The sequence below is a fragment of the Urtica dioica genome, chromosome 4 (genome assembly GCF_054948205.1).
Source record: "Urtica dioica subsp. dioica isolate 48M chromosome 4, U.dioica_male_clone48M_v1_H2, whole genome shotgun sequence".
NCBI lineage: Eukaryota > Viridiplantae > Streptophyta > Magnoliopsida > Rosales > Urticaceae > Urtica > Urtica dioica.
In genome coordinates, this window is record NC_142759.1 from 9064202 (window position 1) to 9089394 (window position 25193).

General features: G+C 39.9%; 3 protein-coding genes and 1 pseudogene across 4 annotated transcripts; 1 reads left to right on the forward strand and 3 right to left on the reverse strand.

Moving 5' to 3' along the window:
* Positions 1 to 874: 874 nt before the first annotated feature.
* On the reverse strand, positions 875 to 13454 carry LOC149400141 (myosin-17-like). 2 transcript variants are annotated; one of them, XM_089613371.1, is made up of 39 exons: positions 13149 to 13454; positions 12302 to 12430; positions 12033 to 12176; positions 11780 to 11925; positions 11539 to 11695; positions 11248 to 11306; positions 10888 to 11047; positions 10631 to 10780; positions 10413 to 10549; positions 10163 to 10309; positions 9891 to 9992; positions 9750 to 9807; positions 9564 to 9665; positions 9389 to 9426; positions 8854 to 8980; positions 8606 to 8776; positions 8255 to 8386; positions 8027 to 8136; positions 7847 to 7907; positions 6983 to 7160; positions 6575 to 6780; positions 6353 to 6472; positions 6177 to 6275; positions 5834 to 6055; positions 5415 to 5554; positions 4692 to 4812; positions 4545 to 4595; positions 4377 to 4457; positions 4026 to 4196; positions 3746 to 3901; positions 3432 to 3638; positions 2771 to 2908; positions 2613 to 2683; positions 2415 to 2514; positions 2273 to 2329; positions 2130 to 2186; positions 1963 to 2043; positions 1699 to 1781; positions 875 to 1589 (listed from the first exon to the last, which is right to left on the reverse strand). In XM_089613371.1, the coding sequence occupies exons 1-39, from the start codon at positions 13149 to 13151 to the stop codon at positions 1466 to 1468; spliced, it is 4596 nt and encodes a 1531-aa protein (XP_089469497.1). In that variant the 5' UTR covers positions 13152 to 13454; the 3' UTR covers positions 875 to 1465. The 2 variants fall into 2 exon arrangements, with proteins under 2 accessions (XP_089469497.1, XP_089469498.1); XM_089613372.1 differs by lacking the exon at positions 13149 to 13454 and adding an exon at positions 12617 to 12634.
* Positions 13455 to 17648: 4194 nt separating this feature from the next.
* LOC149400142 (protein FAR1-RELATED SEQUENCE 6-like) lies at positions 17649 to 20186 on the reverse strand (annotated as a pseudogene).
* A 404-nt stretch (positions 20187 to 20590) lies between these two features.
* On the forward strand, positions 20591 to 22521 carry MTO2 (Pyridoxal-5'-phosphate-dependent enzyme family protein). The gene has a single exon (XM_089613373.1). It carries the CDS (start codon positions 20769 to 20771, stop codon positions 22287 to 22289), a length of 1521 nt encoding a protein of 506 aa, XP_089469499.1. The 5' UTR covers positions 20591 to 20768; the 3' UTR covers positions 22290 to 22521.
* Positions 22522 to 23023: 502 nt separating this feature from the next.
* Positions 23024 to 24376, reverse strand: VIP3 (Transducin/WD40 repeat-like superfamily protein). The gene is made up of 2 exons (XM_089613375.1): positions 23972 to 24376; positions 23024 to 23886 (listed from the first exon to the last, which is right to left on the reverse strand). Exons 1-2 carry the CDS (start codon positions 24308 to 24310, stop codon positions 23278 to 23280), a joined length of 948 nt encoding a protein of 315 aa, XP_089469501.1. The 5' UTR covers positions 24311 to 24376; the 3' UTR covers positions 23024 to 23277.
* Positions 24377 to 25193: the final 817 nt, after the last annotated feature.

Consider the following 25193-nt stretch of genomic DNA (forward strand, 5'->3'; position numbering starts at 1 on the left):
ATTGAAAGTCTCAAGCTGGTTAAAATTTATGTGATTTACTTGAACTTACATGTATGTAAACGAATGCACGAATGAGCTGTGTTGTAGGATGCTTTATCTTATACACCTAACTGTTTTATCTTTTGCCATTTAGTTACAGTGAGTTGATATATTTGCTGCTAACTCAATTTAGTCGGTTCTTTTATCTGTGAGGTTTAAGGTTCAACCTCATCATAACCTACCTCTTCAAAACCTTATTAGCAGAACTGAAGCCTGTATGGAAACCAAATTGATCAGCTTACGGCTCTCTTGGATAACCATGTCATGGTTGTTTGAGAACTTTCCTGGACGTAGGATTCCGGGTAAATTCCTCAAATAATCTTTGATCGAAGATGCTAATTTTCAGAACATTTTATATTTTCAAACTTCTTTATATAGAAAAAAAAAACCCTAAATGAATATGTTTAAACAGTATAAAAAAAGTCAAATAAAACTCTAAATGAGAAAAGGAAAAATACTATAAAAAGAGGCATTTATGAATAAAAAAATAAAAAGAATTTGATAAATTAAATTTGAAAAAGAAGGTTAGACACCTATTTCACGGAAATTCCAATGCCTTACGGATTGGTCCACTCACAGTCATAAGTTATAACACTCAAAGTACTGATTTTAATTATATAAAAAAAGGTGAAAAAGGCACTAGCTTCTGATATCGACCTTTGTTGGTGGAAGCAGAAACATGCTACTGTTTAATGTATCATTCCGGGATTAAATGCTACGAGCATTAATGCGACGACACAGCTTAAGGTCTTCCAGCACACGGTTATTTGTACGAGGAAAAGTACAGAGAAACAAACTTAAACTACAAGTAGTTCGTTTTTGCAGTGATCTCATGGGATTAAAAAAATAAAATAAAACTTAAATTAATGTAAAGATACAAATACAACTGATAGGATTACCATCTAGTATTTTAAAAATAGGAAGAAAAATTATGAATAACAGCGTATAGATTACAAATTGCTGACAGCAGACCAAATAATGACCTATAATATGCAAATCACTAACAAAAACCAGAGTGATCTGAAATGCAATAAACAAATACAAAAAACAAGCCCAGTATTTAAAAGGTCTGAACCTTGAACACCCAGAGCCATTATCACATCAAGAGTGAGATGGCTGCTTTAACAAAATAACCCCTGTTGTTGACATAACGCGAGGGAAAGAATGAATACTTGACCTTGTCACCATCAAACCAAGAGACGTGACGGGTCTCAAAACGTAAAGTTCTATACACATGGATTTCGACAACATTAAGACTATGCACATGTTTGAGCACATTGACTTATGTGCAGTGGGGGGGTCTTTGCAGCAGACCCAACGAAACAAGACAAGGGGTTCGAGCATAGGAAATCAGGGTTGAGAAATAGGAGTCCGAACCCGGGATTCTGGTGAGATCAACAGTGAAGGACATCACGGCGTATATGCATCATTCGGGCCGTGGAAGTAGGAACCCAAACCCGGAATTCTCGCGAATCAACGGTGGAGGATCGATGTCGACAATGTCCACTTGCTTCATCGACTTGGAGATGTCGTCCACCGTGAATGGTATGCTAGTTTTTTTTTTACAGAGACATAAGAATTGGTGATGAATTTGAAATGTGGAAATGGTGTAAAAGTCAGTTTGAAAGATACAGAGTGAAACAGAGCCTAGTGAAGTACCTTGAGTCGTCGTCCAGCAGGAAAGAACTGCTAACCGCATTGTTAGAGTCCTCGGTCATCATAACTCTCATGCTCGAGATAACCTATATATGGAATAGATTCAGAAAACAATTGGCAACAAAAGATTGACCTGTCATAAGAACATGAGTTTTCAAATGGAAAATACGATGATAAGAGCTCACTGCTACAGATTGCGCGAGCCATGATAAATTTTAATTTAAATTAACTACAACGATTTGGTCCTGTTATTAAAGGTCCACTTACCTCTGAAGATACACTATGTGTACCGTACTTGTCATCCCAGTACATTGTACTGATCCGGTATAGCTGTTGGATGCTCAGCACCTGATGACACCACATGAAAGAGTATGGGTATAAAGAAAAACAGACAAGGGCAAGAATGAATTCGAGAAAGTGATACTGAAACTGACCGGACATAGTTCTTTTGTTATTTCATTCAAGCTCTTTTTAGGCTTTTGGTGTATGACCTGAAAATGACGAGTAGCATTGTTCAGTCCGTAAGTAGTTTCAGTTTTTATTTTAAATTATAAAGGTTGAAATGCCCGAATCTAACCAAGAAACCAACAGCCTGTCGAATATGCTTCAATTCATCCCAAGCCGACCCTGCAAACTGGATACAGAAACACGATTCACTTAACCAACTAACAATCAAGTCAACAGACGTTATTAACATGGTGAGCCTACGTGCTACTTACTTCTTCAGAAGCCTGGTAGCACCACTGTTCTAATTCTGCCAGGCCCGCTTTCACATACTCGCCATTACTGAATGAACAGCACTCACGCCGCAAAAGCAGACTGCAAAAATATTTAAGAAAACGAGATTAAAATACATGGAAATTAGCTTTGCAATGTAGCATCATATATAAACAGTGCGGTTAAAGAGATCTAGATACCTGTTGAATAGTTGTACATTAATGAAAGAGAATATCTGAGTGAACACTTTACAGACTAGGAAAGCTGGAACCTGTAAATAAGACGACGGTAATTTTCCAATGTAAAAAAGAAATATAAATGGATATTCGGAAATTCCAAACAGAACTTTGCAACTCACGTAGTTTGATTTCATCATCTTCAAATAGTTGTCCAAACTTTTTACAATGCTTTGCCAGTGAGCAATTAATGCTTGTTGAGCGACAGCATTGGCCTGAGACCGTCCTTTCACTAAACTTGCCCGTGACGTCCTTGGAGCCTGATATATATTTGCAGTAATTTATTTTTCCATTCTCAACAAAAGGAGCAAAGTAACCGCTTAGGAACTTATACTTGTTGCAGCTTGAGTCACCATTACTACTCATTTTAAATGTGCTCATATTGTTCTCCTTTAGGCAAGGATGAAGAATGACAGTTTGACTTTGATATATTACTGGCTAGATTATCTGTGAGAAATTAGCATATTTTTTTTTTTTTAATTATTCTTCTCTCTTTTCCCTTTTGATATAAACAAGCTGAACCCTTAAGGACAGAAACTTTAGCATTTACTAGCCAAGTCGCAATGACAAAGCAAACCCACAAGACCGGCCACTCAACCAAGCCTTTAGATGTATGCTATTGATTATACACACACACTAGTGATTATTTGTAATTTTAATGTTGTACGGATTTTTTCTATTGAAATAAAGATATGTACAGTACAAAATAGCCTACTTTCCTTTGTAGCACATCAGTTGGAAGATGGATATTAGAAAGAAGAAGAAAAAAACATTAAAAGGAACCTGAATGCATAGCCCAAGCAATGGGGAGATCTCTTTCTTTAGGTTGTCTCGAATCATCCCATATATCTTCTCAAGAAAAGCAGTGAGCTGCTGCTTAAATAGCAACGCAGGATACTTGGCCTCAACTTGTCGCAAATCATCTAGTCTGCCAAGTGCCCGTCCATTGAGAAATGAGAGTCCTGCACTCTGCGGAGAAGCTCGTAGGCCCTGTGATTCATTTCAGTAAGCAACAATTTGACGGCATGTGTGACCATATAACACACAAGATTGCCTTTCATATGAATATTTAAAAAATATCAACTTTTGCTTTCTACCTGAGACATCCTTCCAAAAAGCGACGCGGATGCCGTTCTCCTCCGTTGTGGTGTCATGTTAGCGGCTCCGCTTGCTTTAAGGGTATGTTGAAGCAGCAACAGTAAAGTTGATGTGTTTGCCAACCAGTAAGCTAACCTATCATTGTTATCCTGGACCTTCAATAAGCCAAAATAGTGGAAATCATGAGCACAGTAGTAGGACCAAATTTGGAGCTTAAATTGTTTTTGGTGCTAATTCAATTTACAAAACTTGCATGTATATCTTAGGAACCCAAATCACCTCTATGGCTGATGCTATTGTTTGAATAATACGATCAAATATACTAGTTCGTTCAACTTCGAATGATCTCCAGTGAAGAAGGCATTTATATATGACACAAGCAGCAACTGGCCTGCCTCCAGAGAATCCCAAATCCGGTGTTATACACTTAATCAGGAGGTCCTGGTTCTCCTGAACAGAAAACGAAACAAAAAGCAGATTAGAAAGTGAGCTAACAAATTCTAATGCAAATGGTTAATCCTTATTTATTTTTTATTTTTTAACAGACTTTTTCATGACTTAAACCCTAACCTTCTTAGTAAAGTGCCTATCACTAAGCTAACCTCATCGCAAACTGTTAGGGGTTCTTACCTGCTGCTTTTCGTTTAGTGATTTTTGTGGCTTTTCCTCTGATTCTGGTTCGCGGACATTTGATATAGCGAGAGCCATGTCCTGAAACACAGTAAAGAGCACGTTATAGTGTTATCTTAATTGCTTCTTTATATTTACAAGAATTGAAAATCGAGACGGGTCACTTACAGGTACAGCCCTTGGATCACCGTTACGTACCATGCCATTTTCTGGTGTTCTCTGCAGATTCCAAGAAACACATACCATATATATAAATTGTCTACCAAAACAACAGCACAGTAAAACTTATCATAAGTAATTATAACATTTATTTACCTGAAAAATCACTGTTTTTGGTCTTGAAGCAGACAACGATTTTCCAGTTGGTGACATGGTCAATGCTTGTTGGCGAAGCACCTGGTTCTCTGACTCCGAGTTGGAAAGTTTCTCTTCAAGCCTATCATAGAAGATGAATCAGGTCAAACAAAATGGACAATTTCCCACCAAATAAATCTCGACCTATGCTCTTTTCGAAACATATACAGAAGAAAAATGAACCAAGCTAAACCACAAGACCATATATCTCAACCTATATTTGCTAATTTCATAAGAGGTCAAACAAACATGGACAATTATCAGCGATTTGTATTCGCAACATACACCGAAGAAAAATGAATAAACTAAACAAACTAGAACACTACTTAATGGAGAAAAAAAAATTGAACTAAGCAAATTAGAATACTATCTAATGGAGACAGGCCCTTGTTATTTGTCCTGTTTATTTTTTTCAAATATAAATGAGATTCTATGACGAAAAGGACGGAAAAAAACTGTATTCCTAAAGAAACCGTGCGACGGCCAGAGTAAAACAGTTAAACAGAAACAGGGAAATAATTTCTAAATGAGAGCCAAGGCTACAGATACACAGTGATCATTACAAAGCAAACAACAGTCCATGTAAGTTAGGCTTTTAATTCTGATTCTACAAATGAGTTCTAAAAACTAGAATATAGAATGCATAATAATGCAGGGGCGGTATTATCAACGGTATCTACGAACCTCTGCACTGATTCCTGAAGCTGATCCACCTTTTTATGTGATTCTTCAAGGTTTTTGGTCAGTTCTGTATATTTTGCTTCAGTAACTGCACTAGCGGCTTTAGCCTCTTCAGCGATCTTTCTTTCTGACAGAAGCAGAGCCTGCAAAGTTACAAGGATTGTGAAGCCAAGAATTTTCCAATATCTGGAGTAATTCATCAACCGTAATTATACAAATTGCATTTGCATTCATGAAATGACATTCGACAACTTATTAGAAGTGTATTTTTTTTCATAAATAAATCGAACTGTGATCCATTTCTAAACTCTAGAAGCTAATAATTACAACACTGTCAATACGGATGAGTTCAATAACAAGAGAATCTAGTTAAGCAGAACTTTTATTTTATATTTATTTTTTATAATTATATAAGTTCTCACCTTTAAGCTATCCACCTCAGCTGTTAAAGAGTCGATCTTTTCAGTATCTTGAACCAACACAGGGGTCTCCTTGATGACAGGAGGCGCTTCTTCAATAGCTTTTCTAGCAATTTCTCGTTCTTTGACAACTGCTGCATTTGCTTCTTCTACTTGAACTTGCATTGCATTCAATGCCTCCTTTAATTTAACAATTTCCTGTGCTCTTTCTTCTTCCATATCAGTCTGTAGTACAAATAGAGACGCGTGATTATAAAGCTGATAAAATCCATCCTCTCCTTTTTTTTAAGACATACTCTAATTTTTTATCCTACAAGTATTATAGCAAACTGGATTATATACTTACCCGCAATCTCTTTTCAAGCTGCAAGCGCCATGTAAGTTCCTCCACACGCTTCTCAAGCTTGTCTTTTGCTTCTTTAAGGGCACCCGTTTCTCTCGAAGCCTGGAAGTTATTTAATCAGAGAATGATTCATGTTGAGACTTACAAAAACAAATGCATATTCATGTGTGTGGTCAAACCATTTTAAGCATTCTAAGCTCTCTCCGTGCAACTCTCCGCCTCCAACTACACTGAGTAAAAAGAGCCGCTTTTTGGAGACGCTTATAATACGAATGAGCTATATAGCAACGCAAATGAGCCTACATAATTCCAATGAACATCAACCAATTAATCTTCAACACTTTGCACAAGTTCAGAGGGAATAAACACTGACTAGAAATACAATAAGATTCTCGTAGAACCTGGATACGAATTGCAGCCTTTGTTTGCTTTCTAAATCTGAATTCATTCCGAGCAGTCATTGCTCTCAACCCAGTCTGCAATATAATGGCTGATAAACGAGCAGTTGTGTATGATTTTCTGCATGTGTATCGTCTGAAATTCTTTTGTATTTGAACAGCGCCTGCTTCTCGTCGTAACTTCTCATAATGTTTGCGTGCAAATATTCCTTTTCATAAACAAGAAGAAATTAGTTATTGTTCGAAATGGAAGAACAGAACTCCTAAGACAGCCCTCTTAGCACCAAATACATTTAGTGAAGAGTAAAAGTGGTAACACCAATATGATCTGTTTCCCACAACTTTCATGAGCAACTGTAGTATTAATAAATGGGAAATAAACCCCATAACCATATCGTTTGCACCGGATACCTCGTAGATATGATTGTAAGTGTATAGCTGCTACGCGGTATGCAACGAATTCCTTGCGTGCCATATGCGTGCGAATTTGCCTTTGTATGACCCTAGCCGCATGACCAAGTACCTCAGCCCTTCTTGCATCCAACTCAGCCATCTGGCCAGCTCGAAGGAAGACTTTTGTCTTACCTATCTGTGAATTGATATGAAGACATAAAATTACTCAATGAAAGACAAAGTGAACAAAGAAATGCATGAAACACTTGCTCTTAATACTGAGTGACATGTCAAACTGATACTTGCAAACAGCAAGAGCATTACGCAGAATTCAGTAATTAACAGTAATTCCTGTAGAAAAGGTCTCTCATCTCAATTAGCAGTCATTAAATAGTATTGGGTAAAAACTCTAAAGATATTAAAATATTATTTTCCAACATTAAAATGCTTCAAAGCTCTAGACAAGTTTACAACCCCAAGGGGTTGGTCTAGTGGTAAGGGCGATTCTTGGGATCTTGCACATCCCCGGTTCGATTCCCCCTAGACGCAACAATTGGGGCCACTGGGGTAGTCTCCCGGTCGATAATGCCAGGGCCTCGTGGATATTAGTCGGGTCTCACCCGGACACCACGGTTATCAAAAAAAAGCTCTAGACAAGTTTACCAATTGACTATTGTCATAATATAACATCTCAACAGCGCAACCCTCATTCCTATCTCTACATCAAAATTTCCACAGCACCAAAATTGTGGTATATGCATTGCTAATATAAATTTATACACCCCTCATACCTCAGGCAAACAAGTTGAGACCATTTCTAGACCTACCTTCTGCTGCAAAAGAGAATGATCAAGGAAATAAACTACTAGTAATCGTAATCACCTGATAACCTTGTAGCCCCCTTTTATCTAAAATCATCTGGCATGCAGTCTTGTCATCATAGCTGTAAAATAAGTATTAATAGCTTATCAAAACTCCAAGGAATACTGCAGCACGTCGAGAACATATATTCCTCTCTAGCAGAGGTGCGATCATATAAAAACCTAGATATTATGGACTTACTTTCCATCCAAAACTTCAGGTGCAAGAACCCCGAAGCGGTGAAGAAATTCATAAAATGTTCGCCTGGTGGGATATCCAGCACAGCTGATCCTGATAGCCTCAAGAACACCCTACAGAGCAATTATTCAGAAAGATAGAGCTTAGAAAACTGATAAAATGCAATTCTAAGTCAATGACTTACAAAGTTAACAAACATAACCAAGTAAGTTGTGGACAAAATATACATACACCACATCGCAATTGTTGGATTATGTTGAAGTTTTCAAAAATCCCTGGCTTGAGAACACTATTTGGCTTCACACATCTGATATAGTGAGGCTCTGTTTGATTCAGTGTCTCCATCAACGATTGAAGTTGTAACTGTAATTTTAACAAGCAAACATCTCAATTAGTTTGTCCTAAAAGAAAAATATATCAGAGTATAATGACTTCTAGGAAAAGCTGTGACAGCAGCAGCCAATTGAACTGCTGTGAGGTAGAAGTTTATTACTCCACCTGGTTTAATTAATTACATTTTTTGTACTTGTCACCATTCAGCTGAACGTAACACCACAAACTGAGGAGAATTAACTTCAGTACCTTAAAGCGTGACCCAATAGAGGAAAATTTAGATGATTTTGATGTTTCAACAGGAAGTGGAGGAAATAGCCCTGCCACAAATGAGCACTTGGATGCCGTTAAGAGATCCTGATGCTCTGCCACCACATAATCCTTGTTTTTGTCGAGGAATTGATCCGCTAGATAAGTGACCTAAATAATTAAAAAGTTTTATGAGCATTTAATTGCAAGTACGAGATTCAGACGACATTAAATCCAGAAGTTCTTACCTCTCCAGCATAGTGAGATATTGTAAAACTAGTACGAGAAAGCTTAGGCTTGATAAAGCGCTTGTTGTTTTTGAACGTCTGGTACAATTTTTGGGCAAATGTTTCGTGTGTGGATTTAGGAAACATGCTGTACAGAGGATACAAACAAATATAACATGAGACAATAAAGAGATTAAGATTCTTGTGCAGGTACTGTCAAAGTTAGACTGGATGTTTTCCTACGTGTATCATGTATGTGTGAACGCGTGTGTACGTGTAGAGAAGAATTACTGAAAAACCGTAAAATAAAATAGGAAATTGTTTCCTATTTAATTCATATTCTATTTTTATTTATCTGATCAGAACAATATCCTAGTATATCAGAGTAAGTATCCAATCTTATTTTGTTTCCCGATTCTGTCATTTCATATATGAATAAAACATCAGTGTTATTTTGCTTGTTTTCTTTACCTTTCAATTCTATATGCAAGCTTGACAAGTTTTGATATCAAACAAGGTTAAGACAAATGATTGAGAATTGATTATAGCTACATACCAGGCTTCATCTAGCAGTGCAATTACTCCACCAGGTTTCTGCAAAAGAATGAAGACATAATGAAAAATTATTGCAGTATGCACCAGTATAGTAGAAAAAAACATCACCTTTTATGCATCGTAACAGAAGGTGTAGGAAAACAAACCAAGTGTGTTTTATTGATTTTATAGGTTACCTTCTCAATGAGATCCAAGACATCTTGATTGTCAACGAACTCTATATAGCTCCAATTGATTTCTTCCTTTGTGTATTCTTCTTGTTCCATTTTGAAAACGTGCTACAACCACATAATTAGAAGAACACTCAGAACAAATAATTAAATATCAGATATACAAAATGGGAGAATATCACTGTTCAATACCTGATTGAAATGTTGTTGCAGTTTCTCGTTTGTAAAATTGATACAGAACTGCTCAAAACTATTTGATAAAGCAAGTTGTCAGTTTCAATAAAGCAATTTCACTGAGGAAAAAAAAAAAAAAAAACTCTACTTAACGCATACCTATTGAACTTGAAACTCTCAAACCCATAAATATCAAGGACTCCGATTAGTGATTTTGAGTTTGGATCCTGACCAATTGAATTGTTGATTTTATCCACAAGCCTGTGAACATTCATTCAAAGTGTCAGCACCAGACATACCAACCATGCAACAGTTTTAAGACATGCAAACATTAGATGAATTACTTCCAGCAATGTGGAAAATATAACTTATTCTAGCTGACAAAAGAAAAAGTACAATGCAAGAAAGGAATTTTTAAGTAAGTTGGATACCAATCAAACAGGCGTGAATAAACAGTTTTGGCCAGAGCATCCCGACTGGCCAATGCAGAAACAGGGTCAAGAGTTCTTGTGATGACCTCTTCTGGTGTAACCATCACACGTTTAATCAATGCATCTTCCAGACTCTTCACATCACACCTATCACAGAAAATCTCATTTAACAGCAGTAGAATCTAGCTACAACTTAAAAGGGGGCTTTAACAAAGAGAAATTAAATGTAATGCGTTTTATGTTTAGGTACCTGAGAAGTTCAGCCGTCATGTTAAGATGGAATCTGGATTTCTCATTCTTGATGACAGAAGAGTCAACGTCATCTCCCTTTGCAAATTCAACATTCCCAATATGTAAAACTGCGGCCACGACCCTAAAGATTGCCACCTGGAATAGAAGTAAGAATGTTTCAAATATCTACATGCAGCACTATGAACAAAGAATCTCACAACTGCACACAAATCTGACCTGCTCTTCCTCACTAATTCCAACTACATCCATAGCCCTTCTAGTAGCAAGATATTCCTCACCATCATCAATACCATCCAGTTTATAGCAAGTGGACTGATTCAGGTAATGGAAGTCTTTTGGGTTTCCCAATTTATATTTCTCTCTATCCTGAAATGGAAGACAGATTATTTTATCATAATAATTTCATGGTTTCGCACCACATTCATACATTATACATCTAAAGCAAGCTGCGATATGAAAACTATCATGATTACCTCGAGAGGTGCTGCACAAAGCAGGTAAAAACAATGATAGTTTCTTTCAGGGTCTGAAATTTGGCAAACACGAGACCTCTCGAGCAAATAAGTACGGACAGCAGCTCCGGATATCCTCCCACTCTTGTCGAATTGGATCTCCACAAATTTTCCAAAGCGACTGTTGAACATGAATAAAGTAATAAATAATGAAGACCAAGAAAAAAAAAAAAAAAAAAAAAAAAAAAAAAAAAAAAACAGGGACAGAAAACACCAAGAAAGTTGCATAAAAATCTTTTTACAAGAAGAAACTAATCAAACCATAAAAGTAGTAACGTTACTGAAACTCAATTAAACATGACAGTACTATCCAATAATTACCTCGAGTTGTTATTTCTGACAGTTTTAGCATTGCCGAATGCTTCAAGAACTGGATTGGACTGCATGCAAATATTCAGCCAGAATGACATTTTAGGAAACAGATTAGCCCAAACAGACCAGTACTGGATTGGACTGTAAATAACTGACCAGAATGACATTTCAGTAGAGAAATCAACCCAAAATTTATCAAAAATGTAATTCATAAATTTAAAAACCAACAAAGTTCAATAATAATAATAGTAATAAAAACTCTTAATAATTAATTAATTAAAAAATAACTCTTAATCAGACCTCTAGAACTTGCTGTTCAACTGTCCGTCCTTCTACTCCTGATCGACCACCAAGGTGCGCAAGATACCGCATAAGCATCTTTGTTGTCTCTGTCTTACCAGCACCACTTTCTCCACTAACCAGGATGGAGTTGCTCTTACCTTCATTGATCATTGCCCTGTAAGAAACAGTACAGATCAATAATATATCTTGGTCAAGAGGTCGATAAAAAAAGGTGTGCGAGTGGAATACATATAATTACCTATATGCAACATCTGCAACTGCAAAAACATGAGGACTCAATTCTCCAAATCCAGCTCCTTTATATTGTTCCATCATATGAGTATCATACAAATGTGGTAACCTTTGAAATGGGTTCACTGCGATCAGTATGTTTCCCGTGTATGTCTGGAAAAAATATTACAAGAGACGGGAATGAGATTATTTGATTCCTTCTCCTATTGTATTCTTTAAAACCTACTTCAGCAGTCGGAACATAAAATTAACCCCCTTACATAAATTTCATTAAGTTCATATCGTGTTGCCAAATTATTTAGAACTCCTGGTTCATGCAAATATGACAGCTTTGTCATGTCATCCACACCTCCGGGGGGAGCCTCGGTATCCTTTGGAAAAACTTTGGAGATATTTGTGACAACCTACGACAAATATTCCAGTCAAGAGAACTGAATAAATACTAAAGATGAAAAGGAAGTCAATAGTATAAATAGACCAGAATGTATTATCATACAAAATAAAACTATATAGCCATTGAGTTACTCACGGTCTTTCCATTTGTAGAACGGACATGAACTTCATTGCCCTTGATTCGAGAAACTTCTCCGTCAATCCATGCTTCAGCTGGATCCTCAGCCCAGACATGGGACCCTACAATGATATTTACCGGAGCAGCCTGACAAGGAAAATACATATTCAATTTCAACTAAGAATAACCTTCACGCTAGAAACAGTGCATAACAAATAAGAAAAATGCTAATGATAAATTATAGTCAATACTCAATTTCCCCTTAATTACATCCCATGAATAGTTGCTACACATAGAATATCAAGAGTGTAAAAGTCTGCACAAAAGTCATACTATTATTAGCTAACTAATGCGCAGAGACCACAATTGTGAGCCAGATTGTTGACACAGACATCGAACATGTTGTTCAAATGAATTGAATGATTCAAGATTGAATAATGTTTGTTGCATCATAAAACCACTTGTCACTTCTCCTAAACCTAAAGAAAACCACTTATAGTTTCACTACCTATAAACAAAAATGGCAATTAGCTAACTTTTCAGATATTCTTGGCAACTCAAGATTTCTTTTAGAAACTTTCCTTTATAGGAGCCTTATGGTTTTCACAGCAAAGCCTGTGAAAAAAACAGCTTGAAATTGGGCGAAAGAATGATCTATAGATGGAACCATATAGAAACACGAATCGAATATCATATCATCCTCGTGATCACACAAAAGAGTTAAACAGTTAAACAGCTCGTATTCCTAGAAACGCACCGCCGCCGATTCAACTCAGCCATGACCGAGCGAGTCAAAGGGAATCAAAACGAATCGAAAATCAAACCGAGGAGAAAGAAAGCTACGGAACGGTGCGTCCAAGCTTACCATAGCGATTCAAACTAGGCGATCTTCTCCGCTAACTCATCCGAGAACGGGTCAGAGTCCGGGGGAGAGAACTCGGAGAGTCAGATCGGAGAGAGCTGAGCCGTACAGCTTTTGAATTTCAACGGCAATCCGGTATGAGAAAATTTCAGGAGCTATTAATTTTTTTTTCCTTTATGAAACGAAATTAGGAAGCGAACAAAGGAAAACTCCAGCTATTGCAAATCTTTCCTTGTTTTTTCCCGAAGAGGCTTTTGGTTTTGGTTTTTCTTCAAAGGAAAAAAAAAATTATACAAGTAATTAAAAAAAGAACACGTATAATGGATTCACATATTTATACACAGTCACGCACAAGGAATATAGTACAGGTTTTTTAAGCTTCTATTTGTCATTCTCTCTCTCTATCTCTCTGTCAAAAAAAACATTTTTTAAATAATTTTTCAGCTTCATTTTTCGATTTGCATTTTACAGTGGTCTGGTCAGCGGAGTCGTGGTCTAAAGAGAGAGAAGGCTTGGGAGGACAGGATTTTTTGGGGCAAATTCGTGGCCTCCACGAACAGTGACCCTTTAGTTCTAAAACAGACATTAAAAACCTAATTATTAGGACCAAAACGTATTTGGATTTCCGTTTTCCTACTACAGTCTTTGCCTATATATCTCCCTTTATTTACTGAACTGCCAGTCATGTGGGACTCAGGTCTCTATCGATACCGATCCTCTATTTGGGTTTTTGTCTTTTTTGTTTATGTGGAGAAAATGTTTTATGTACCTTGGATTTCTCGAGTATAAGCGTTATTAGACTGAGTGAGTAATTAAAAAACCCAAGTACGTTACTTGACAGGAAATTTGTACAAGTGTAAAGATACCTTATGGATCATTTACTATCCAAATTTTAAAACTATCTAACGCTATCACTTATTATTTTTGTTGTGTTTTATGTTGGATCGAAACCCGGCAAACTTTGTCAAAGGCCCAAGCCCACTAGCTGACCATAGTTGTCGTTGGGGATTTGAATGTAGATGCTTAAGCAGTAATCATTTATGTCTCATTCTGATAAAAATAAAAAATTAAAAAAAAATCTAAATCAATCCCCACTAAAAATTTTTATAAAAAATGACATATAAGTCTACCATCCTAAAAGAAGGGGTATATGTCGCTTTTACCTTTTCTCCTTTATGCTATGGCGACACTGTAGCAAAATCATTGTTGATCTTCGTTAATCTTATGATTTTGATTCATCATCTATAATTTTTTTTTCAAGTCGAGACTTGTTAGGCTCATTACGATCTATTCTTGTTTTATGGTTGGGTTTGCAATAGTCTATTTCGTAAATCTTTTTATGGCTTGTTTTATGTTATGGGGGATTGTCTCGATCGTTGTAAGAGCTTGTGATGCCTTGGCCGCTTGTGTGAGCCTAGTTGAGAAGAGATTAGTGTACGTTGTTTATTGTTAAACAAAGCTCGATATAAATGTGATCGTATTCTTTTGTGCTATGTTTTATTGTGTTCAATCATGTATGTTTTGCTCGCAACAATGATTTGTTCAAGGCAAAAATTACTACATAACTCTTCATGTTAACTTCGTGATCATTTTCCTTGTTAATAATTGACATACTTAAAATTTTTACATACGGATACGTGTCTAATACTATTAAATAAAAGTATAAAAAATGATTTAGATTACATGACAAGACAATATCTAATTTAGAGGTTAATGGATTTCTTAGATAGATGTTTTTATTGCTCGATGTTGTTCTAAAACTCATGAAGTCTCTTTTTTTTCCTAAATCTCTCGCTTTATGAAACTTCGAATAGCGGTACCAAGTCTTCCAAACTATTCTATGGATAAATTGAGACATAAGTGTTGGCTAACCTTGCATGCATCATTAAATTATCGAATGTTTAAGCATATACTTTTGAATTGTATATGACCATTTTAAACTTGGTCGTTCCCGCTCCTTATTTGTTGACTTGAGAGAACTTTCACTCCATATATTTGCACTACCCCATACTCTGATCAATCTAGATTGCTGAAGATTGTGGAGGTTGTAGACTGAGGCTTTAATCGTTGCCATGTGAAATACATGAAACCTATTATACCTTCGATCTTTTAAGATCCTATTGAAGAGACAAACTAAGAAACCAAAAATTAATAGGTTCTATTATATATTATGAATCTCTGTATGAATGGTCTAGTATGGCAACGATGGAAGTAGAGAACTCGAAATATTACATGCACTAAAAGTGTCATTTATGTTGTTTCTCCAACAGATCCTAGAGGACTGTGATTATAAAAAGACAACTCGATATGCCATGACCTCTAAAGAATCTTGAGAAAAAGAAACGAATGGGCCAGTGAAGTTGTTTCCATCGGGTTCGAGAATGTCGTGACTATCAAAGACACGAACCTTATAGACCACGACCTCTGGAGCCTTAGGATAAAAATGAGGGCGATGATTGTTGGTCTTGATGTATTGTTTGTCGAAAAGTCGATTTTCAAGTCTTCATCCCCTGAAATAGAAGACAAGGTTGAAGAATAGGGCGCAATGGGATTTTCCCAATGGCGCTCTCAAAAGCTTAGCATTAGTCCGGAAAGCTAAGTGATGTGGAGGGTCAAAGTCTCGTCTCCAAAGTAAAATAGAGAAAACTAGAAGAGAGCGAGAGACAATTTTGATATATTTTCTCAAAGCTAAACGCAACTTACCTCAAGTTTGGTTGATTGGGCACTTATAAGAGGCCAAGAGGACTTGGAGACGAACCGTCCATGTAGAGAGTCGAGTGACTAGCCGAGGGCGGATAGCCATTAGTGAGGTCGCCTTCTAGTTTTACAAAGTGTAGCCTCTCTTGATCTATGAAAGAGATTTACCAAATAGTTGAAACTTGCAATAGGGTGATCTATTTGTTTCATTTTTCTTAAAAATTAAAATTAACCGGGACCCCTGACAAAAAATAGATCTAATTTTTATTTGAGTTAATGGCGGCATAAATACTCATTGTTTTAAAGTAGTGTCACTTTAATGTTTTATCTTTTTTTTTTTCACGGGAAAAATACTCAATGTTTGTTTTGAGTATCTCTGTTACTACCCCGGGGTTTATTTTAACAGATATCCTATGTGGCATTGTCGAAATCAGAAACACAAAAGTTTTTAACTAAAAAAATGAATTAATTTATATATAAAATAATTAAAAGAAAACAAACTAAAAAATGTAATTTAAAAAGCCCCAAATTCATTAGGGTATCTCATTTTTTTTCTTCCAGGTTCTTTCTTCTTTTCTTCTTTCGCGATTGCTTCTCTGAAGTCGGAAATGGATGATGAGCATTGGTCGTCCTCATCGTCTGGGAAGAATCGCAGCGCAAGTAAGAGGATTTTTTCGTCATGGAATTATTTTTGTGGCATTCCAGTGACGGAGAAAACGGCGTGGACGATTTCGAATCCCGGAAGGAGGTTCAGAAGTTGCTACAAGCGAAAAGTGAGTTTTTTTCTTTTTAGTTTTTGTAGAATTAAATGGAGGTTCGGTGTGGAATGAGGTTATGTTAGTTTTTTTTTTTTTAAATTCATTTTTTTTCTACAGATAGACGGTGGTTGTTCGTATTTTAGTTGGGTGGATCCAGAAATTTGCGACAGATCGAAGCAAGTCATTCCCGGACTTTTGCGAAGATTGAACACTTTGGAACTCGAGAATGAAAAACTCAGGTGCGGTGCTGAAGACCGACGATGTTCGAACTGTCAAAGGATAAATTGGAGATCATTTATGGCTGCTTTTATGCTTGGATTGTTGACTATTTTGTTTGTAATTTATGTGATCGTCTAATAATTAATGATTTGAAGCTGTTGTATTTTTTGTTCTGTAAGTGTACTGCTGGTGTTGTAGCAAGGTTTATGATGATAATGAATTGGTGTACTGCTGGTGTTGTACTAAGCTTTGTGATGATAATGAATTGGAGATTTTGTACAGAATTGTGATCATACATCTTTTGATTTTGTACAGAATTGTTTTGGTTCTCAAGTTCACTTGGATTGTGCTTCTTTACCATTTCAACATGATTGTACAGAATTGTTTTGGTTCTCAAGTTCACTTGGATTGTGCTTCTTTACCATTTCAACATGATTGTACAGAATTGTTTTGGTTCTCAAGTTCACTTGGATTGTGCTTCTTTACCATTTCAACATGATTGTACAGAATTGTTTTGGTTCTCAAGTTCACTTGGATTGTGCTTCTTTACCATTTCAACATGATTGTACAGAATTGTTTTGGTTCTCAAGTTCACTTGGATTGTGCTTCTTCTGAACCTATGAATTTAAGCTTATATGAGCTTTATTTGTCTTAAATTTTAAAAACCACACACCCATAGAAACCAGTAAATCGAGAAATGCAAATAACAAACAGCACATCAATGCAAATAACAAGCATTCAACATGATTTCTTTCATTCTTTTTTCCACCAACCTAGCAAACAGTCGACTAAGCGTTTTAACATGATTTCTTTCATTCTTTCATTCTTTCATTCTTTCATTCTACAGATCCATTATACAAAAAGAGCAGCTTTCTAGTCACAAAAAATAGCAGTTTTAGCAGCTCTATTACATTAGCTTTTCAATAATTAAGTAGTCACAAAAAATAGCAGTTTTAGCAGCTCTAAAACATAAAATGTTGTTGCTCATGGTGCTGCGTTTGATGATGAAGCCTCTCTTGCTTTCTGTTTCAACCTTCTCTCCTTTCTCTTTATTGTTTCAGGATTAGGGTCACTTTTAGGTGGTCTGCCCCTCTTTGTTGTTGGTTTAATCTGCATAGTCACGAGCTAAGGTTAAGATAAAGCAAATCAAACATAGTGACATGTTCTGGCTTAGGTTAAATTAAAGCAAATTAAAGCAAATCAAAGCAAATCAATTTTAGGTTAAATTACATGCCTGTTTTACAATTGGATCAGGGCATGTCTTCTTTGAGTGTCTTGGCTTCTTGCAGTTGCTACAACGATTTTGTTGGCCTTTCCTTGACAGTTTTGTGGCATGTTCGGGAGGAGGCTCATCGTTGCTTCTGTTTCTCTTTTTTTTAGGCCTTCCAGGGAGAGTTTGATTGGGTGGTTGGAGGATAGGGTGCAGTCCTGCTTCAGGCCACTTATCCGGACTAGTCATGGGCTCAATTATCCCACTATATGCTGCCATATACGCCTCTCTCTTATACCAATCATCGATGAAGCACATAACATCTAATCCCGAGGACCAAATACAAGTCAAGGCATGTCCACATGGTATGCCACTTAACTCAAAACCTCTACACGTACATGTCCTAGCTCGTAAGTCCACAACAAGTGATTCAGTTCCACGAACAATCACTTTGAACTTACCATTACCAGCTTGTGTTGACTGACAATACCTGGCTTCCCCCTTGTTCTTCTCAATGACATCCATGATACGTTTTCCAACTTCGTGCTTCCATTTTTGAACCTCTAATTTTTTTTTGGCAAAACGACACATGAGCCAAAATCTTATCTTCTCGAGTAAGGTTACAATCGGCTTGTCTCTGGCAGACATTATTGCAGCATTGAAGCTTTCACATAAGTTGTTCAGTAGCATATCACATTTCACAGTGTCTCTGAAATGTGATTTGCTCCATTCTTTGGGATCCTTCTACAAGAGCCACTCGTACACTTTCTCATCTTCTTCCTTGAGCACACCCATTTTTCTACCAAACTCTACACGGGTCATTGCTTGAGCACAACCCCACAACATTTGCTTCAAAAGCAAGCCACTATGCTTCTGCTTGAAGTTAGCGTGAAGGTGCCTCACGCAAAATCTGAACTCAGCTCCCGGATAGACCTCTGCCAATGCCTTTTCCAAGCATTTTTGTCTGTCACTCATGAACGTGAATCTGCTTGGATTCTGAATACTAAGGTCCTCACTAAGCAACTCTAGAAACCAAGTCCAACTCGATGTGTTTTCCTTCTCAACCACAGCAAAAGCAACATGAAATTGTGAATTGTTAGGGTTAATACCTATTGCTGCCAAAAGCATACCCTTGCAATACCCCCTTCAAGAAGCAGCCATCCAGGCCTATGATTGGCCGACACCCTTTATTGAACCCTTGTCTACAAGCTTCTAAACAAATGTATACCCTCTGAAATACTCTTTTTTCATTAATTAGAGTTGTTTTCAGTATAGCACTTGAACCTAGCAGTTGATAACGCTCAAAGTTAGTAATGAACATATCAACTTATATTAGCATACCATAATTAGTTAGAATTGAACATTCAAAGTTAGAATTGAACCTGAGTTGGTGGATGTTAGTTGCTTGCAATAGTTTGCGAGGATGGCATATTGATCTCTCACCGACCCCTCCAACATGTCTCTAGCACATTTCTTGGCCCTGTAGAACATAGTCTTCGTCACGTTTCTCAGCTTTGCAATGGCAGTCATGTCTTTGAAGCTCTGATAATCCATATTCGGATTAAGCCGAAATTGCTCCAAAAAATGCTTCGCTAACCACGGGCTCGTCACATGCTTATTGTCGAAGACTATCCCACACTCGTGCTTGTCTATCAAAGTATTCACCCTCACAGTCTTGGTGTCTAATCCCCGAACCCGAGCATACAAAAGCCATTCGCATCCATTTCCTTTACACTTAGCTCTTAGTCTATTTTGATCATTTGCCAAAAACTTGAATTCTCTATCTTCCTTTATAAACACCTCTCTCAGCACATTCCTTAAATCTTCAATAGATGGAAATTCCATTCCAAGCTTGAATTTGAAACCATCCATACCTGACCGTGGATTGTATTATCTTCGACTCCGCCTCACGCCATCATATTCTTCTCCTTTGCTGCACAAGTTATCAAGGTCACTCCCAGACCTGGAGCCATCAGAATCTTCGCTTTCGTCAACATGTTGGTCGTTATTGCATACTTCCTCGACGACCGTACGCCAGTCCGAATCATTCACCGTGTTCTGCGTGTTCGGCATTTCCTCTTCGTCGCCATCGTCGCCGAACTCTTCCTCAGCCAACAGAAACTCGTCATCGTTCCCACTTCCATGTTCGTCTTCCATCTTTGTTCCCAAGCTCTTCTTCAAGCTCGATTTCGATGTTTCGCTTTTTAGATTTTTTTTTTGCTCTGTATGTTCGTCTTCCATTCATCGCGCGTGTTATGTTTGAACTTGGGGTTTTTAGGTTTTTTTTTTTTTTTTTTACAACAGTAAACATGTTAGTAAGTAATAAATATGAAATTTGAATTAAAAAATTGAGTATTAGCATAAAAATAACTGATACCTGAGATATCTGTTAAAATAAACGCTGGGGTAGTAACAGAGATACTCAAAACAAACATTGAGTATTTTTCCCGTGAAAAAAAAAAGATAAAGCATTAAAGTGACACTACTTTAAAACAATGAGTATTTATGCCGTCATTAACTCTTTTTATTTTGTTATGTTTGCCGAAATTAGCCCACTTTCCCTTTTAGTGTTCGTTGGATAGGAGAAGAAAGAGAGAGAATAAGTTTGCAAGGCCCTTGAAATAAAAACCAATCGGATCCATCCAACACTCAACAATACACCACACAAAAGCACAAACCACTCATACTCTCTCTTAACGCCGCGCCGCCTCAACAGCAGAAAGAGAGAGAGAGAGAGAAATGGCTTCCTCGTCGCTGCTCCGCCCATCGACGCACCTATTCGATCCGAAGCCCAGAGCCGCGGCGGGGCACAGACAGCGGCGCCTGGTGGTGTCTTGCTCCGCCTCCGCGGGATCCCGAAACCGGCGCGCCGCCGACGAGAACATCCGCGACGAGGCCCGGCGCCACCGGCCCACCTCCCCAGACGGCTTCTCGGCGAAGTACGTGCCCTTCAACGCCCCCGCCGCCTCCGACGAGTCCTACTCCCTCGACGAGATCGTCTACCGCAGCAGCTCCGGCGGCCTCCTCGACGTCCAGCACGACATGGCCGCGCTCCACCGCTACGACGGCGCGTACTGGCGCCGCCTCTTCGACTCGCGCGTCGGCCGCACCACCTGGCCGTACGGCTCCGGCGTCTGGAGCAAGAAGGAGTGGGTCCTCCCGGAGATCGACGACGACGACATCGTCAGCGCCTTCGAAGGTAACTCGAACCTCTTCTGGGCCGAGCGGTTCGGAAAACAGTTCCTCGGAATGAACGACCTGTGGGTCAAACACTGCGGGATCAGCCACACGGGTAGCTTCAAGGACTTGGGAATGACCGTACTGGTGAGCCAGGTGAACCGGCTCCGAAAGCTGAACCGCCCGGTCGTCGGCGTGGGCTGCGCTTCCACGGGCGACACCTCGGCGGCCCTCTCGGCGTACTGCGCCTCCGCCGGAATCCCGTCAATCGTGTTCCTCCCGGCGAACAAGATCTCGATGGCCCAGCTGGTTCAGCCGATCGCCAACGGGGCGTTCGTGCTCAGCATCGACACGGACTTCGACGGTTGCATGAAGCTGATCCGCGAGGTCACCGCGGAGCTTCCCATATACCTCGCGAACTCGCTCAACAGCCTCCGGCTCGAAGGCCAGAAGACCGCCGCCATCGAGATCCTCCAGCAGTTCGACTGGCAGGTCCCCGACTGGGTCATCGTCCCCGGCGGAAACCTCGGCAACATCTACGCCTTCTACAAAGGCTTCGAGATGTGCCGCGAGCTCGGGCTCGTCGACCGGGTCCCGCGGCTCGTCTGCGCCCAGGCCGCGAACGCGAACCCGCTCTACCTCTACTACAAGTCCGGGTGGGAAAACTTTTCCCCGGTCACGGCCACGTCCACGTTCGCGTCGGCGATCCAGATCGGGGACCCGGTGTCGATCGACCGAGCGGTGTTTGCGCTGAGGGCTTGCGACGGGATCGTGGAGGAGGCGACGGAGGAGGAGCTCATGGACGCGATGGCTCAGGCGGACTCGACGGGGATGTTCATATGTCCCCACACCGGGGTGGCTCTCACGGCGCTCTTCAAGCTCAGGGCCGCGGGGGTGATCTCCCCGAGCGACCGCACCGTCGTGGTCAGCACCGCCCACGGGCTCAAGTTTGCGCAGTCAAAGGTTGACTATCACTCCAAGGCCATCCCCGACATGGCTTGTCGCCTCGCCAACCCGCCTGTCGAAGTCGCTGCCGACTTTGGCTCCGTCATGGACGTCCTCAAGGACTTTTTGAATAAGTAGGGCGTTCTAGTTTCGTGTTTGTTTGCTTAGGCTTCTTTTTTTGTTGTTGTTTTCTTCTCGCCTTTCTTTGCGTTTTTAAGTTTTGTTTAGTAAGCGGCGGCGGATTTCTCTTTTTCCCTCTTTTGGTGAAAGATGATTTTTTTTTTTGTGTTTATGAAATAAAGATTGGTCACTTGAGTGATTAGCAAACTGAAGAAAGAGGAAACTTGGGGTGTAATTACTTGATGGTGTGGTGCTATCGAATGTGCTTGTTGCTTCATAGTATCTGATTTTCAAGTTCGAGTGATGTTTGGGTAAAAGCACTTTCATATGCGACTGCCACTTTGAAGGGTCGATGATTCTCCTTGCGTGTTTGGTAGTTGCTAATAGTGTGGTATTGTGATGTGAGAAGATGACTTGTTAGTTTATAGGTGGTAGGGTTATTGGAAATACATTATAAGCAAAGATTACTGCAATGTATGTTTGAATGATCCAAGATTGCTCATCTGAGTGATTAACAAACTGAAGAAAGAAATAAAGAAAAAGAAACTTGGGTATATCTGATAACCTGCAATGTTTGGCTAGTTCCATCATATCCGAGTTTCTAGTTTCAAAGTGACGTTTGGGTAACAGCACCGATTTGTTGATCACTCTTCTTGTCTCTTTTGGTAGATTACTGCAATGTATGTTCAAATGATCAAAGCTTCACATGCATCAGTAAGTTTTGCGACCGAACTTCAAAGCTACATCAAAAGGATGCGGAATATATATTGTAATTTCATTCCTGGCTTACACAAACAAAACACACGTTGAAGAAGTGAAACTCTAGACCAGCAGATAATACCCTTTAATCCTCGCTGAATTCAAAATGCACAAAGGCAAGAAAAAAAAGATCATCGTATCATAATAAACTACATTGCCTCGAAAGCAGTCCTGTTTAAAAAAAAAAAGTGATCTGTTCACAGGCAAAGAAGAAACTACAAAGCGAATCGCAAACAAAAAAAAAATCTCAAGAGTAGTCGTAGAGCGTGATGCTCTTGTCGTCGGAGACGCTGACGAGGCGTCCGGCGGCGAACGCGACGGCCCAGACCTGGTCGGCGTGGTTGCTCATGGTCTGGACGGCGGTTCTGGAGCCGACGTCCCAGAGCCGAACCGTCCGGTCGCTGGAGCCGGTGGCAATGGCGGCCCCGTCGGGGCTGGCGTCCACGCTCAAAACCCAGCTGGAGTGCCCCGACATGGCTCCGACCAAAGTCTTGCCCTCGGAGTCGTACATGTGGACGTGGGCGTCGTCGCAGGCCGTGAAGAGCAGCCTCGGCTGCGCCGGAGAGTACGCCAGAGACCGCACCGGCATCGAGTGACCCTCCAATTGGTGAAGAAGCTTCGACCGAGCCACGTCGAACACCCACACGCTCCCGTCCATGGCCCCGCACGCCACGCGCTTCCCGTCCGAGCTCCACGCCACCGACAGGACGAATCTCTTCTTGCTCGCCGGAGACGACTTCTCCGCCGCCGCCTCGGCCGGCGGAGGGATCGACAGCGTGCCCATCAGGCTCCACGTGGCGGTGTCCCAGAGCTTCACCGACGCGCTCACCCCGCCCGCCACGGCCAGGATCGTTCCCTGAAGAAAACCCACATCGAAAGTGTGGAACTTTGTGGCAGACAAACCCTAGAGTTTTGGGGGGGAAAGGAAACGGACGGGTTACCTTGGGATCGAAGCGCATTTGCCAGACCTCGGAGGGAGGGGCTTCGAGGGTGGCGATGGTGTTGTTGGTGTCGACGTCGAAGACTCTGACGAAGCTGTCGAGGGAGGCGGAGGCGGCGAAGTGGCCGGAGGGGTGGGCGGCGACGGAGACCACGCCGAGGCAGTGGCCAGTGTTGGTGCGGAGAGGGGTTAGGTCGTCGGGCTTCCACATCTTCACGGTCTCGTCCAGAGAGCCCGTCAGTATAATCGCCGGCCGAGTCTCCGTTTCCGGCACCCAAGTCGCCGCCCATACCGACTCGTCGTGGGCGTTCTCCGCCGACTTCAGTCCCGCTAGTTTCATTATTGATCCGCCGATGCCCTTTGCTTGATTAATTTCTTTCAAGTTTTCATTGCCCCTCCGCCTTTTTCTTACAAATTGGGTAAGTACTTCATTTAGCTTAAAGGTGTCACTTGGCCCGGCCCGGCCCAATTTGTTTCTGTCCTTAGCAGCCCAGCCCCTCGGCGGGAGAAACTGGCCAGCCTGGCTAGGCCCAGGCTCGGGCCCGGGCCCGGAGCCAACCGTTTGGATCGGCCCGGTAAATTTCGGCTATTTTAGGACTATGTCAACTAGAACGATAAGTATAAGGAGCATGCCCCTCCGCACAATCGTGTTCTTCTAGATGAATAATAAACTATCGAATCTGATTTTCAGTCGAAAAATTTTAGGATGTTTTTCAGTTCAAATATCGGACCTTGAGCCTTCTATTTATAGGCACACCCGAAAAAGGCGGGAACATGCTCTTTCCAAATACAATGCAACCATTTTTAAGCTATTAAATCTTAAGATTTGTTGCTTTGTTCTTTCGCATGAACCCTTTATGATTATCTCTATGGATGGTAACGGATACGGGTAAAGTCGGGTACACCTATTCCGTTACCCGTATTCGCTATTATTTTTTACACGTTACCCGGACCTGTTTATCCGGATTTTGAGACGGGCCGGGTAACGAAGATACCCGCCGGATAAGCGGGTTAAAAATATTGGACCCGTTACCCTTTTACCCGATTTCAAAAAATGGTAACGGGTTGGGTAGACCCGTTTATAAAATAAAAATCCATCAACAATATAAAGTTTAAAAATAATAAAATTTAGGTGAAAAATATCAAAGTGTTACTACAATATAAAGAACATTAAAATAAAAAATAAAAAAATAAAAAATACAAAAGAAGTCTTCATTGCAAAT

Bases quoted from the DNA above. Each gene is read 5' to 3' on its own strand.
- MTO2 (XM_089613373.1), top strand. From the start codon at position 20,769: ATGGCTTCCTCGTCGCTGCTCCGCCCATCGACGCACCTATTCGATCCG.
- VIP3 (XM_089613375.1), bottom strand. From the start codon at position 24,310: ATGAAACTAGCGGGACTGAAGTCGGCGGAGAACGCCCACGACGAGTCG. The intron at 23,887-23,971 runs GTAACCCGTCCG...GGTTTTCTTCAG, and splicing joins AAATGCGCTTCGATCCCAAG to GGAACGATCCTGGCCGTGGC.
- LOC149400141 (XM_089613371.1), bottom strand. The intron at 10,310-10,412 runs GTACCTAAACAT...TTTCTGTGATAG, and splicing joins ATGACGGCTGAACTTCTCAG to GTGTGATGTGAAGAGTCTGG. The intron at 2,187-2,272 runs GTTAGATTCGGG...CGTCATTTTCAG, and splicing joins GACAGGCTGTTGGTTTCTTG to GTCATACACCAAAAGCCTAA.